The sequence below is a fragment of the Xenopus laevis genome, chromosome 6S (genome assembly GCF_017654675.1).
Source record: "Xenopus laevis strain J_2021 chromosome 6S, Xenopus_laevis_v10.1, whole genome shotgun sequence".
NCBI lineage: Eukaryota > Metazoa > Chordata > Amphibia > Anura > Pipidae > Xenopus > Xenopus laevis.
This window is the reverse complement of record NC_054382.1, coordinates 3,145,445-3,161,205: the sequence shown is the minus strand read 5'-3', so window position 1 is coordinate 3,161,205 and position 15,761 is coordinate 3,145,445. Positions and strand designations below refer to the sequence as shown.

The 15,761-nt window shown below is 42.3% G+C and overlaps 1 protein-coding gene across 1 annotated transcript; it reads left to right on the top strand.

Moving 5' to 3' along the window:
• Nucleotides 1–2,325: 2,325 nt before the first annotated feature.
• On the top strand, nt 2,326–5,452 carry ndufb10.S (NADH:ubiquinone oxidoreductase subunit B10 S homeolog). Its single transcript, NM_001092380.1, is given in 4 exon segments — nt 2,326–2,485; nt 3,132–3,270; nt 3,457–3,596; nt 5,281–5,452. Coding segments are annotated over 4 exon segments (525 nt in total). The 5' UTR covers nt 2,326–2,337; the 3' UTR covers nt 5,379–5,452.
• The last annotated feature ends 10,309 nt before the right edge of the window (nt 5,453–15,761 follow it).

Here is a 15,761-nt window from a genome sequence, read left to right as displayed (position 1 = left end):
GAGGGAGCCAATGAGATTAGAGGAGGGAAAGGGGTGTTACAGGGAGAGCTGGGAAGTGAATCAGGGGTACAGGCTGATACATTAGATAGGTACAAGGAAGGGTCGGATGCTTTATTCACCAGTAGCTCCTCCCAGCAGACAGGAGGGAGCCAATGAGATTAGAGGAGGGAAAGGGGTGTTACAGGGAGAGCTGGGAAGTGAATCAGGGGTACAGACTGATACATTAGATAGGTATAAGAAGGGGTTGGATGGTGTTTAGCAAGTGAGGGAATACAGGCGGCATGTTGCCCAACTACACCCACATTGGTTCAAAAACACTGGGGATGCGCTGGAGTTACGAACATTTTTTAAATTTACTATGCGCCAATCCCCATTGATGATGAAAAGTTGCATGAATAAAAGGAGGGGACAGGGGTGACGAACGGCAGTGGGTATAGGGGCGCCCACTATTTAAATCTGGCCCTGGGGGAGGTAGAAGAGGCAAATGCTTAGGGAGCAAAGTTTTGGGGTGCAGCGATGCACTGTGTCCTACCCTGGTTGAATGAGTTCCGCTCTTCAATGACAGAGCACCCCGCTAGCACTGGCAGGTCAGTATAATGGCACATGGCAGCCATAACTTTGGACCCTGGGGCCACAAAGGCTACACTTGTAATGTGATTACAGCCCTGAACTGAACCCCAATTGTGAGACTCATAACTGTGTCAGGCCAATGTCATGTCTGAACACGCGTGTCCTGTCCCTACAGGGAACATTGATGTGTCTGTATGAGAAACAACGGAGGAGGAAGGTTTCTCTGAGAATCACAAACCAGAAGCCAAACTCCCTGTTTCTCAGAATTGCATTTCCTTGGGCCACTGATTTACAAGTTACACAATTATACCCAGGGGGGGGGGCCCTATATAAACGACAGCTCATTCTGGGCACAAAAGTGGCACAAAAGTGGCATCAGTTTCCCATTCAGTCCAGTGAGGAGCTGTTTCTGAGTCCTTGGCCACTATTTGCTCTTTCCACCAGAAGAGCCAAAATTACTGTTCAATTATCAGGGTCAGTGTTTTTTCTGCCTCTCTTAACTCATACTGTACCTTCCTAGTGTCCCTTGTTTGCAGGACAGTCATGAGTTTCACGGCTCAACCCGCAGTCCCAGGATTGTTACTGAAATGTCCCGACTTTCTCTTTTATCTCCTGCACTGAACAGTCAGAAAACGTTTCTAACTTAATCGGCTTTTGGCAGAGTCCAGAATACGTAGCAGGTGCACTTGGAATTGATTCTTTGCTGATCTTAAATTGTTACAAAAGTATCTAACAATTTAAGATCAGCAAAGAAACAATTGTAATAATTTAAAGGAGAATTCAACCTGTAATTAAAAAAAAAAACCCTCCCCCCATCTTCAGTATTTTTCGGGCGTTTCAACGCATGTAAATTACCGCTTCCGATCCATTACGCATGCGCCGAAAGTCACGAAAATGTTGTGCGTTTCGGTGCATGCCCAGTTGTTCAGGACCAGAAATTTACTCCAACTGCGCAAACATGATGTGAAGAATGAAGATTAATGGAGAAGAAGATTCTCCTGTGGACGAGTAAAAGATTAGGGGCAATTGCCTCTATTCAGGCCTCTCCTATTCATATTCCAGTCTCCTATTCATATCAGTGTGTGGTTACTAGGGGAATTTGGGCCCTAGCAACCAGGAGGCTGAAACTACAAACTTGGAGAGCTGCAGAATAAAAAGCTAAATAACTCAAAAACCACAAATAATAAAAAATGAAGACCAATAGCAAATTGTCTCAGAATATCCCTCTGTACATCCCACTAAGAGTTAATTTAAAGGGGAACAACCCATTAAAGATAAGCAAAGAAACAATTGTCACCATTTAAGATAATCCGGTCTCTTGGGGAAACTGTGAGTCACAGATAAAAGGACAATTCTCGTTCATTAGTAAAACTGTAATAGAACATAAAAAGCACAGAAATGTCTTCAGACTCTGATAACCTGACAAATGTTGTAAATTGGGAATTCGGGGGCGTGGCCACACAAATGGCTGTGGTGAAAAACCGCTCAGTATCTTTATCCAAAATGTTGTGAGGTCGGGTAAGTGCGGGGTCGGCGGGACACCAGGAATACAGTGAGCGAGGCCGGCAGCTCAGAGATACAGAGATGTGTGAGGAGAGAGAAGCCACAGTCAGTCACTGGGGAGAAGCCGCCTCAGCCTCACACCTGCTCATTGGATTAGGAGAACTGTTGACATACGGGTCACATGACCACGCGGCCGGAAGAGGCGGGTGTAAGGCCGTTACTGAGTTCCGGAGGTGCCGCCATTTTGGATCTGTGACCTGAGAGATGCCGGACGACTGGAAGAAGGACGCGTACCCTGAGCCCCCTAACCGGACCCCGGCTGCGGACAAACAGACCGCGCTCCCCAACCCGGCCGTTATCGTCGGGAAGCTCTTTAACTATGCGGTGGATGCTCCGGTCACGCTGTTCCACGGTACGGGCAGGCTCGGCTCTCACACTTGTGTCTTTACCCGGAGTCACCAGCAGGCGGCGCTCGTACAGTCTTGTTACACCTAGTGATTCTCTCCTTCCCAGTCACTTCCTCGTTCACTCACTGGCTGCTGCTCTGTCCAATCACTCGCCTTTAACTTTACTCTCTGTATGACGTCGACACTGATATTCTCAATTGGTTCATCCTGGTTATTATTTCTGTTTTTTTTTTACTTATTTAGTTTTTTATTCAGCAGCTCTCCAGTTTGCAGTTTCAGCCATCCGGTTGCTAGGGTCCAAATTCCCCTAGTAACCATGCATTGATTTGAATAAGAGACTGGAATATGAATAGGAGAGGCCTGAATAGAAAGATGAGGAATAAATAAAAGTAGCAATAACAATACATTTGTAGCCTTACAGAGCATTTGTTTTTTAGATGGGGTCAGTGACCCCCATTTGAAAGCTGCAAGGAGTCAAAAGAACTCACTCAAAAACTATTAAAAAGAAAAAACGAAGACCAATGGAAAAGTTGCTTCGAATTAGCCGTTCTATAACTTACTCAAAGTTCACTGAAAGCCCTTTCTTACCTCCCCCTGTCCCTTCATCTCGGCATTGGCTGATTATACACATTTAATGTTGTTCTATTTCAGACTGGGTCGAGAGGCAGCGGTTAAAGAACAAGTATAATTATTATCACCGGGAATATCGCCGCGTCCCCTACCTGACGGAGTGTGAAGTCGGAGACTATCTCTGCTATTATGAAGCTGAAATGCAGTGGAAAAGGGATTAGTGAGTATTTCCCCTTTATTTCACTGCAGGGTGGGGGCTGGGCACATTACACACTTGGTCATTAAAGGGGAAGTTAGAAAAGGAGTTAAGTGTTTCAGGAACCCTAGAGGTTGGACAGCAGGGAGACGAGCCCCATGAGGCCAGTAAAAATGATGGAAGGCTACTACATTCTTTTTGTCTTTGCAGCAAAGTGGATCAGGAGATTGTGAAGGTCCTGCAGGAGAGAATGAGAGCGTGTCAGCAGAGAGAGGGTCACAGCTACATACAGAATTGTGCCAAGGAGGTCGCCCAGTTCACTGAAGCTGCCAAGGGCTACCAGTCTAGATGTGAGTGCCCGTCTGCTCCTATAGACTCAAACCAACTCACATTTACTGACAGGTGCCACGGCCATTTGAGTTGACTTGGCCTTTAAAGGAACAGTAACACCAAAACATTTAAATTATCCTAAAGTAATGAAATAGTACTTATCTGTTATCTACTGTGTATCCTGTGCTTAAATGGCTGCCCCCATGGCTACACAGCAGCTTGTTTATATAAACTATAGTAGTACTTATCTGTTATCTACTGTGTATCCTGTGCTTGAATGGCTGCCCCCATGGCTACACAGCAGCTTGTTTATATAAACTATAGTAGTACTTATCTGTTATCTACTGTGTATCCTGTGCTTGAATGGCTGCCCCCATGGCTACACAGCAGCTTGTTTATATAAACTATAGTAGTACTTATCTGTTATCTACTGTGTATCCTGTGCTTGAATGGCTGCCCCCATGGCTACACAGCAGCTTGTTTATATAAACTATAGTAGTACTTATCTGTTATCTACTGTGTATCCTGTGCTTGAATGGCTGCCCCCATGGCTACACAGCAGCTTGTTTATATAAACTATAGTAGTACTTATCTGTTATCTACTGTGTATCCTGTGCTTGAATGGCTGCCCCCATGGCTACACAGCAGCTTGTTTATATAAACTATAGTAGTACTAATCTGTTATCTACTGTGTATCCTGAGCTTGAATGGCTGCCCCCATGGCTACACAGCAGCTTGTTTATATAAACTATAGTAGTACTTATCTGTTATCTACTGTGTATCCTGTGCTTGAATGGCTGCCCCCATGGCTACACAGCAGCTTGTTTATATAAACTATAGTAGTACTTATCTGTTATCTACTGTGTATCCTGAGCTTGAATGGCTGCCCCCATGGCTACACAGCAGCTTGTTTATATAAACTATAGTAGTACTTATCTGTTATCTACTGTGTATCCTGTGCTTGAATGGCTGCCCCCATGGCTACACAGCAGCTTGTTTATATAAACTATAGTAGTACTTATCTGTTATCTACTGTGTATCCTGTGCTTGAATGGCTGCCCCCATGGCTACACAGCAGCTTGTTTATATAAACTATAGTAGTACTTATCTGTTATCTACTGTGTATCCTGTGCTTGAATGGCTGCCCCCATGGCTACACAGCAGCTTGTTTATATAAACTATAGTAGTACTAATCTGTTATCTACTGTGTATCCTGAGCTTGAATGGCTGCCCCCATGGCTACACAGCAGCTTGTTTATATAAACTATAGTAGTACTTATCTGTTATCTACTGTGTATCCTGTGCTTGAATGGCTGCCCCCATGGCTACACAGCAGCTTGTTTATATAAACTATAGTAGTACTTATCTGTTATCTACTGTGTATCCTGTGCTTGAATGGCTGCCCCCATGGCTACACAGCAGCTTGTTTATATAAACTATAGTAGTACTTATCTGTTATCTACTGTGTATCCTGTGCTTGAATGGCTGCCCCCATGGCTACACAGCAGCTTGTTTATATAAACTATAGTAGTACTTATCTGTTATCTACTGTGTATCCTGTGCTTGAATGGCTGCCCCCATGGCTACACAGCAGCTTGTTTATATAAACTATAGTAGTACTAATCTGTTATCTACTGTGTACTATCTGTACAATTACACAGTCACTAAATGATAACGACAGTAAAACTTATTCTGTATTTACAGATGGTGATCTCGGTGCTTATGGCAACGCTCGGAAATGTCTGATGAAGCAGAAACACCGAATGATTTCAGAAAGAAAAGCAGAGGCTCAGGACTCGTAAGCCTTGAACCCTACAGCACTTGCCCTGCGTCTCTCTGATACCAGTCTGTATAATAAACTCTCTATTAGAACTTGCTTTATTTTCCTTTATTCTCACCTAGGCGCCTGCCAGTCATGGGCGGGTTCAGCATAGTTTAACCTCCAGTTCTAGTCTATACAGAACCCTCAGCTGCTTCTCACTGGAGAAATAACCTCCCCTGAAACCACCAATAGTCATACCTTTAAATCTTATGCTCCTAATTAAAGGGGAACTGTTGCAAAAATGAAAATTTGATATAACTGAAGAAACTTTCTAAATACAACCAATTAAATAATCTGTACCATTTCTGAAATAATCAAGTTTATCTTCACTATTCCTCTCTCAGCATCTGTTTCTCTTCATTCTGTCTTCATGCAGCAGTTGGGTGTCAGATATTTACTGACAGTTAGATCCAATATATCTTATAGGGGGGCTCCTTTTGCCTAGAAGATGTATTAGAGCTCACTCAAATAACTGATTCCAGTACAAACAAAATGTAACAAAATAACTGCCTTTTGCACAAATCCTGCATGTAGAGAGACATGATGTCTGGTGAGTTTAATAGAGTAGAATAGACAACATGGCTCCTGTCCCCGGGAATAGTCTCTGCAGCAGAATCTACACGGGGGTTACCCTGGAATTTATGGTGCTTGGGGGTCAGTCTTAATAATCTTCAATATTTTCTTTGTTCTCCCCACTCCTCTCTTTTATCTGATTGATTTCATTCTCCATTTGCACAATTGCTCTCTCAATCTCGTAGTTTTTACTCACAAGGGACACCCACCTGCACCAGGTATGGAAAGCAAGTTATGGACAAGTAGAAATATTAGCATCCAATAATTCCATCACTTTATTTATTCCCCTGCTCATAGTCTGTACAGAGAGATCCCATAAAACTATGGCAGCATAGGTATTCCCTGTACTAAGCACAATTCAGCAGGAACAGTCCCTAAGTTTGCTCATAGTCTGTACAGAGAGATCCCATAAAACTATGGCAGCATAGGTATTCCCTGTACTAAGCACAATTCAGCAGGAACAGTCCCTAAGTTTGCTCATAGTCTGTACAGAGAGATCCCATAAAACTATGGTACATAGGTATTCCTTGTACTAAGCACAATTCAGCAGGAACAGTCCCCTAAGTTTGCTCATAGTCTGTACAGAGAGATCCCATAAAACTATGGCAGCATAGGTATTCCCTTGTACTAAGCACAATTCAGCAGGAACAGTCCCCTAAGTTTGCTCATAGTCTGTACAGAGAGATCCCATAAAACTATGGCAGCATAGGTATTCCCTGTACTAAGCACAATTCAGCAGGAACAGTCCCCTAAGTTTGCTCATAGTCTGTACAGAGAGATCCCATAAAACTATGGCAGCATAGGTATTCCCTGTACTAAGCACAATTCAGCAGGAACAGTCCCCTAAGTTTGCTCATAGTCTGTACAGAGAGATCCCATAAAACTATGGCAGCATAGGTATTCCCTGTACTAAGCACAATTCAGCAGGAACAGTCCCCTAAGTTTGCTCATAGTCTGTACAGAGAGATCCCATAAAACTATGGCAGCATAGGTATTCCCTGTACTAAGCACAATTCAGCAGGAACAGTCCCCTAAGTTTGCTCATAGTCTGTACAGAGAGATCCCATAAAACTATGGCAGCATAGGTATTCCCTGTACTAAGCACAATTCAGCAGGAACAGTCCCCTAAGTTTGCTCATAGTCTGTACAGAGAGATCCCATAAAACTATGGCAGCATATGTATTCCCTGTACTAAGCACAATTCAGCAGGAACAGTCCCCTAAGTTTGCTCATAGTCTGTACAGAGAGATCCCATAAAACTATGGCAGCATATGTATTCCCTGTACTAAGCACAATTCAGCAGGAACAGTCCCCTAAGTTTGCTCATAGTCTGTATAGAGAGATCCCAAAAAACTATGGCAGCATAGGTATTCCCTGTACTAAGCACAATTCAGCAGGAACAGTCCCCTAAGTTTGCTCACAGTCTGTACAGAGAGATCCCATAAAACTATGGCAGCATAGGTATTCCCTGTACTAAGCACAATTCAGCAGGAACAGTCCCTAAGTTTGCTCATAGTCTGTACAGAGAGATCCCATAAAACTATGGCAGCATAGGTATTCCCTGTACTAAGCACAATTCAGCAGGAACAGTCCCCTAAGTTTGGCTCACAGTCTGTACAGAGAGATCCCATAAAACTATGGCAGCATAGGTATTCCCTGTACTAAGCACAATTCAGCAGGAACAGTCCCCTAAGTTTGCTCATAGTCTGTACAGAGAGATCCCATAAAACTATGGCAGCATAAGTATTCCCTGTACTAAGCACAATTTAGCAGGAACAGTCCCCTAAGTTTGCTCATAGTCTGTACAGAGAGATCCCATAAAACTATGGCAGCATAGGTATTCCCTTGTACTAAGCACAATTCAGCAGGAACAGTCCCCTAAGTTTGCTCATAGTCTGTACAGAGAGATCCCATAAAACTATGGCAGCATAGGTATTCCCTTGTACTAAGCACAATTCAGCAGGAACAGTCCCCTAAGTTTGCTCATAGTCTGTACAGAGAGATCCCATAAAACTATGGCAGCATAGGTATTCCCTTGTACTAAGCACAATTCAGCAGGAACAGTCCCTAAGTTTGCTCATAGTCTCTACAGAGAGATCCCATAAAACTATGGCAGCATAGGTATTCCCTGTACTAAGCACAATTTAGCAGGAACAGTCCCTAAATTTGCTCATAGTCTGTACAGAGAGATCCCATAAAACTATATGAGCATAGGTATTCCCTGTACTAAGCACAATTCAGCAGGAACAGTCCCCTAAGTTTGCTCATAGTCTGTACAGAGAGATCCCATAAAACTATGGCAGCATAAGTATTCCCTGTACTAAGCACAATTTAGCAGGAACAGTCCCCTAAGTTTGCTCATAGTCTGTACAGAGAGATCCCATAAAACTATGGCAGCATAAGTATTCCCTGTACTAAGCACAATTTAGCAGGAACAGTCCCTAAGTTTGCTCATAGTCTGTACAGAGAGATCCCATAAAACTATGGCAGCATAGGTATTCCCTGTACTAAGCACAATTTAGCAGGAACAGTCCCTAAGTTTGCTCATAGTCTGTACAGAGAGATCCCATAAAACTATGGCACATAGGTATCCTCTGTACTAAGCACAATTCAGCAGGAACAGTCCCCTAAGTTTGCTCATAGTCTGTACAGAGAGATCCCATCATCCTACTCCCCAGATCTTGAAGTGGTCCCCCAAAAGCCTGAATCATATGTGGTAACAAGTACAGCCCCCCTATTAGAAAGGGATTTCCCAACAATCTGTTTGTTTTGGGGAATATCACATGGGCAGCTGCTTCCTTGTTTGGTTATAAACTGATGTTCACTTGTTTGGAATAACGAGATACTTATCAGTACAGCTACTAGTTCTGTTCTCTTAAACATGAAAAAATCCAACAAACAAGATAAATACATTTATATTTTTATTATTAAAATAGATTAACATAATGAAACATATTTATTTCACAACAGTTTTACAGTGAGAGTTGAGGATGTGGAATTGTCTCCCTGAATCAGTGGTACAGGCTGATACATTAGATAGGTACAAGGAAGGGTCGGATGCTTTATTCACCAGTAGCTCCTCCCAGCAGACAGGAGGGAGCCAATGAGATTAGAGGAGGGAAAGGGGTGTTACAGGGAGAGCTGGGAAGTGAATCAGGGGTACAGGCTGATACATTAGATAGGTATAAGGAAGGGTCGGATGCTTTATTCACCAGTAGCTCCTCCCAGCAGACAGGAGGGAGCCAATGAGATTAGAGGAGGGAAAGGGGTGTTACAGGGAGAGCTGGGAAGTGAATCAGGGGTACAGGCTGATACATTAGATAGGTACAAGGAAGGGTCGGATGCTTTATTCACCAGTAGCTCCTCCCAGCAGACAGGAGGGAGCCAATGAGATTAGAGGAGGGAAAGGGGTGTTACAGGGAGAGCTGGGAAGTGAATCAGGGGTACAGGCTGATACATTAGATAGGTATAAGAAGGGGTTGGATGGTGTTTAGTAAGTGAGGGAATACAGGGATATGGGAGAGGCTCATAGTACAAGTTGATCCTGGTCCCATTGCATCTTGGAGTCAGGAAGGAATTTCCATAATAATACCATAATAAAGAGAAGGAACAGCGCTTAACCCCTTAATATTCTTTCAGCGCATTTGTTCAGTTTGTACTTGGAAAACCCCGCGCTAAAGAAGCCCCGAGATGTCTTGTATCCGACAGTTCAAAGAGGAGATCGGTGTCAGCTCAGTCACAAGTAATGATGTATTCACCAGTAACGTAACTAGAGGGGGCGGGCCCTGGTGCGAAACGTGCAGCCGGGCCCCCGCCCCCTCCGTACGCAATTATCTTCCCGAAAATTGGCGGGGCGTGAGCAACCGGGGGGCCCTGAGGGGGTGCGGACCCTGGCCCAACTGCACCCCCTGCTCCCCGGTAGTTCCGCCACTGGTATTCACTTCACTACGTCTCCTCCTCAGTCTGCACGGCTAGAAAGGAATGTAATAGAATAGTATAATATTGCTCATTTACTGCTCTGTGCACTCCGCTGTTACATACTCACTGAAGCAGTTGTTCAGCCGCCCACAAGTATCTCTCCCTGTGTTGGGCTGTAGCTCCATCACTTGCTCCGTTCCTCTGCACATTTACTGCCGGGGGGCCTGTCCCGTTATCTCTGGTCTCCTCCTCACTACGGGTAGTCGTTGGGGTCAGACTTTTCCACCGTTCCTGCCTCCATGCACAACGCAGCTCCACTCAAGTAGCAAAGAGCAATAGGAGAGCTAAAGCCACGTATATATTTAGGACTATTATTCAATTTCCTGATCACAGACAAACTCTGCATTCGACTTCTCAGTGCTCTGCCAAAGACTGATTCCTTGGCTACAAACTTATAGAAAAAACCCATAGATGTCAATGATTTTATCCTGTACTCCAGTAGCCACCACAGAAGATGCCTAAACAATATTCCTTTGGGTCAAGTGGACTTTGTCAGGGAAGGGCCAGAGAGGCTTGAAATGTTGCTGGAGTTGCCATATGTGAAAATAAAGGTGGTTTTATCTGTAGAAAATGGGAGTGCTGGTACCTTTGTAATTTTGAGATGTAGGTATGTGAAGTAGGGATGCACTGAATCCAGGATTCGGACTTTTTCAGGATTCAGATTTGGCCGAATCCTTCTGCCTGGCCAAACCAAATCCAAATTTGCATATGTAAATTAGGGAAGGGGAGGGACTTTTTGTCACAAAACAAGGAAGTAAAAAGTGTTTCCCCTTCCCACCCCTAATTTGCATATTAGTGGAATAAAATAGTGGATTTGGTGCATCACTAATGTGAAGGTGAACATATAAATTTGTGTGTAGCCCTTTGAAGAAAGTCTATAACATGAGCTGGAGGACTGTTACAATTGTGTATCTGGGGTCAGAGTCGCCAAAAAAGTACCGACTCCGACTCCTAATAACCGTAAATAAAAAAACTGAAAATAAATCCGATTTAAGACTTCGGTAGAAGCGATTCTGTTTCTTAGAACAATAATTGAGTTGATTTTCTATTGTGTGATTGTATGTGATTGTATTTAGCAGCTATTCTACAGCTTTATGCCACGTTCAATTAATATAGAATTTGTTTTTGTTTGATTTAATTTTACTTTCATTTTAGTTTAGAAATACCAAAGACTGTGGATTATATTTTTAAACGTTGCCAGTGATAAAATGCCTTGTATGTTGTGTACATCTTGCTATCAACATGGAAAAACATTGGTATATTAAAGGAACAGTTACAGTAAAAAATGAAAGGGGTTTAAAGTAATGAATGTATAATATAGTGTTAGTGTGCACTGGTTAAAGCTGTGGGTTTGCTCAGGTTACAAAAAGAATTGTTAGATAAAACTAGGGATAAAATAGCAGCTACTACAAGAGGAACTTTTACAAAAAGGAAAAAGAGGATAAAGAGGAGATTGTGTTTCTAACCCAATATAATACAGATCACAGGCAACTGGAAGGGATAATGAAAAGACAGTGACATGTGTTGAAAATGGATAATGACATGAAAGATATAGTGGGAGAACAACCAAGGATTGTCTATAGACTGTCAAATAACAGAAAACAGAAATTGGTCTCAAGTTATTTAAACTCTGGGACAAGTTGAGGTTTGGCTTTAAAGTAAACCTGGTTTTATGTATTGCAAAGATTGTGTAGCGAGTAGGACGAGCACCCGCCCCAAAAACATGGTGGAGACCTTTACATCTATCAAGAAGGGAAACCCACTATCAAACAACTAATTCCCTGCAATACAAAGACTGTTATATATTGATGTGAAATGTTACTGTGGTGTTTGCCTGCACTTTCCTAACTGTCGTTATAAGTCTAATTAAAGTCACGGATGTCTTATTCAAAGGGGATAAAGAATTATTATACACAGTAGTCATGTCCCAAAGTACAACCAGTCCAAGGGTTGTACATAGTTAAATCATTTTAAAAGGTAAAAATTGGGAAAGACTTACTGTTAGTGAAGACGTAGCCAAAATATTATACAAATTAAAAAACTTTATTAGGACATACTCTAGCCTGACGCGTTTCATGCCAAAGATGGGCACTTACCCATAGACCTATGGCCTTTGGCACGAAACGTGTCAGGCTAGAGTATGTCCTAATAAAGTTTTTTCCTTTTTATATATTTATGTGCCCTTGTAACAATACGTAGGAAGGACAGCAAGGAAACTAAAAACTAGATGAGGGGAAGACATTAATGAATGGTTTTACCAAGAATAAACGTTTGTGAAATACACAATAGAGATCCCAGCTTATTATCTTTCATAGGCATTAGTTATAATAAGCCTAATTGGAGTGGAGGAGCTAGGAAGAGGTCTATATCCCAAGAGGAGATGAAGTGGATCTATGGACTAGGACCTATGACACCTATAGGGTTAAATATAGATTTAGAATGGACTTCTTTTAGAAAAACGATTTGTATTTTTAGGAATATTATACCCTTTTGTATTTTACCCTTTTTCAACATATTTATTGTAATTTGTTGTATTTATTACATGGGGCAGATTTATCAAGGGTCAAAGTGAATTCGAGGGAATTTTAGAAAAATTAGAAATTCAAAGTAATTTTTTGGATACTTTGACCATCGACTAGGATACTACGACTTCGATTCAAAGTAAAATAGTTCAAATATTAGACCATTTGGGGGGCGGAGCTTGACGCCATGCTGTCCGGACGTAACTTCTAGGAGCTCTTCCTCAGCAGACTCGATCTCGGCATTTTAAGGGGACTCATTCGCCTTCATAAGCGCTGATCTGGTAAAGTGTCCCCGCAGGATCTTAATTATTCGACGATGGCTACTGCTAAACTCCGTGGTTCGCAGAAAGACTTCTTTAAGAAGCACACTCCGGGCCTGACGAAAAACCAAGATGGCGCCGGCTCACCTGCAAGCAGCCCTGAACACCGCGAATCAGAAATGTACCGGAATCTTTTACTGACCTACCAAAAGTCTTTGAGCTTCTCTTTTCTAAATTATTGCCAGAGTATAGTTCGGAATTGTTAATGGTGGATAGGGTGCACAGAGCCCTTCGCCCTAAACCACAAGTCGGGGAACCCCCTCGTGATGTTATTGCTCGACTCCATTACTTTGAAACTAAGGAGGACCTACTTCGTTCCGCTAGAAGTCATGAAGCGGTGGAATTGGACGGGGAACCCTTACAATTGTATCCAGATATTGCACCTTCCACCCTGCAAAAACGTTGAGAATTACGACCGACGACTCTGGCATTGCAACAAGCTGGCTTGAAGTATCGCTGGGGTTTTCCCTTTCCACTTACTGTGTTAAAGAATGGGGTAATATTCTCCATTACAGATCCTCAAGATGGCGCAGGACTTCTGGTTCATTTGGGTGTTACTCCTACGGAAAGTTTATCTACTCCGAAAAGAAATACTTCTCCGCTACAACCAATATGGGACAAGAAACCGATGAGACGCAAGCCTTGACGGTAATTTTGCTACTATAGCGACTGGAATTTGGATACCACTATTGTTTTTTTTTTCTCACCTTGACTATAGCCACTATGTTCCCGAGAGATTTAATGCACATTTCGTTTGGAAGTTGTCTCTGGTTTTGCATGTTTTTGCCGTTTTTGTCCTGACTTCATGGCCTTCTCCCTCCCTCTAGATAGCCATGGATCACTGTTGTGGGACTCACTGGTGACGGTTATGGCTTACTCGAGGATTTTATATCCTCAGACAAGTTTGAACTTTTTTTTGAATTTACTGTTTTTTTTCCATACTAGTTGGTTATTGTTTTTTTTTTATACATTGTTTTTATGTCTTATTTTTTGTCTCCGATATTGTATACGTTTGCTATGACGGGTATCAGATTTACAATAGCACCTGTTATATCTATACGGGCTCCAATCCATATGGGTGGATCAGTATATTGCTTTCTGCTTCTAATTCTGTATGGCGTTTAATATTATCTCACATAATGTAAAGGGATTGAACTCTCCAATTAAGCGGAAAATAGCATCACTGCATTATTTACGGCATAATGTGGATGTTGTAGGTTTGCAAGAAACGCACCGGCAACACACCGGTCCGTCACCTTATCTCAGTGATCCCCAACCAGTAGCTCGTGAGTAACATGTTGCTCTCCATACCCTTGGGTGTTGCTCCCAGTGGCCTCAAAGCAGGAGCTTAATTTTGAATTCCAGGCTTGGAGGCAAGTTTTTGTTAAATAAAAACCAGGTGCACTGCCAAACAAAGCCTCAATGTAGGTTGACAATCCACATAAGGGCTACTAAATGGCCAATCACAGAACTTATTTGGCACCACCCAAGAACATTTTTCATGTTAGTGTTGCTCCCCAACTCCTTTTACTTCTGAACGTTGCTCACTGGTTCAAAAGGTTGGGGATCCCTGACTTATCTTCATAAGTCTTATGCCCAAATATATGCCACTACTTATACAGAAAAGAAAAGGGGAGTTGCAATCGCATTCCGCTCACATTTGCCTTTTGCACCGCACAAAATCATTTTAGATTCAGAAAGCAGATATATTCTCTTACAGGGCACTATATTGGGTTCAGAGGTAACCATTATTAATGTTTATGCTCCATTTCCGGGGCTACAGCTATTTTATACTAACGTCTTTGATTTGTTACATCGTTATGCTAAAGGAATGGTTATTTTTTTGGGTGATTTTAATTTAGTAATGAACCCATCATTGGACCGTACAGGAACACTTTCACACACTTCTGCTGCTTCTCCGAAATTTTTGAAACGTATGCTAATAGATGCCGCTCTCGTAGATACCTGGCGATACTTAAACCCCACTACCCTTGACTTTACTTTTTATTCCCCGGTGCATTGTTCCTATTCCCGAATAGATTTTATTTTTATGTCACAAGCTTTTTTGCCTTCCCTGACTTCGGCACTTATAGATACTATCACCTGGTCTGATCATGCCTTAGTGCTAATTAACATCAAATTACCCACTTCCATCCCTGGTAGATCTGCCTGGAGACTTAATGAAACCCTAATTTTGAATCCGGGAGTTCAAGAACACATTGCAAATGCCATAGAACAATATTGGGTTGAGAACATAGATGATGAGTTATCGATGGGTACCTTATGGGCGGCACATAAGTGCACTATTAGAGGGGAAATAATTAAATTGGCCACTCACCATAAGAAATCATATAATGACCAGATAACAGCATTGGAAATGACAGTATCCCATCTCGAAGCACAACATAAGACTGCCCCGACTTCCACCCTTTTTACTGAATTACAGGCAGCAAGGCACCGTCTAACCTCCCTTTTGCACTCTAGGGCCGATAAACAGACTAAATGGGTTAAACAGAAATTGTTTCGCTTAAAGGATAAACCCGATAGGCTTCTTTCAAAGAAATTACAATTAGAATCTGGATACAAGCCCATTCATGGTATAAAATCGAGGAATGGTGTCCTATTACAAAACCCTGTAGAGATTCGGAAAGTTTTTCAAGAATGTTATACTAAATGATATGCTACTCCAACCCCGGATTGTACGGTGATTAAAGAGAACCTATTAGGACACATTCGTTTACCTAAAATAACTGAGGAGGATAATGATGCTTTAAATTCCCCGATTACTCTCCAGGAAATTGAAATTAAACAATTAAAAAATGCCTCGAGTCCTGGGCCTGATGGTTTCCCGTCCATTTATTACAAGAAATTTCAAACACTTCTCCTTCCTCATCTGGTAGTATTGTTTAATGAAATGCTTCAAGGCCACTCTTTACCCCCAGAGATGTTGCAGGCTAATTTATCATTAAT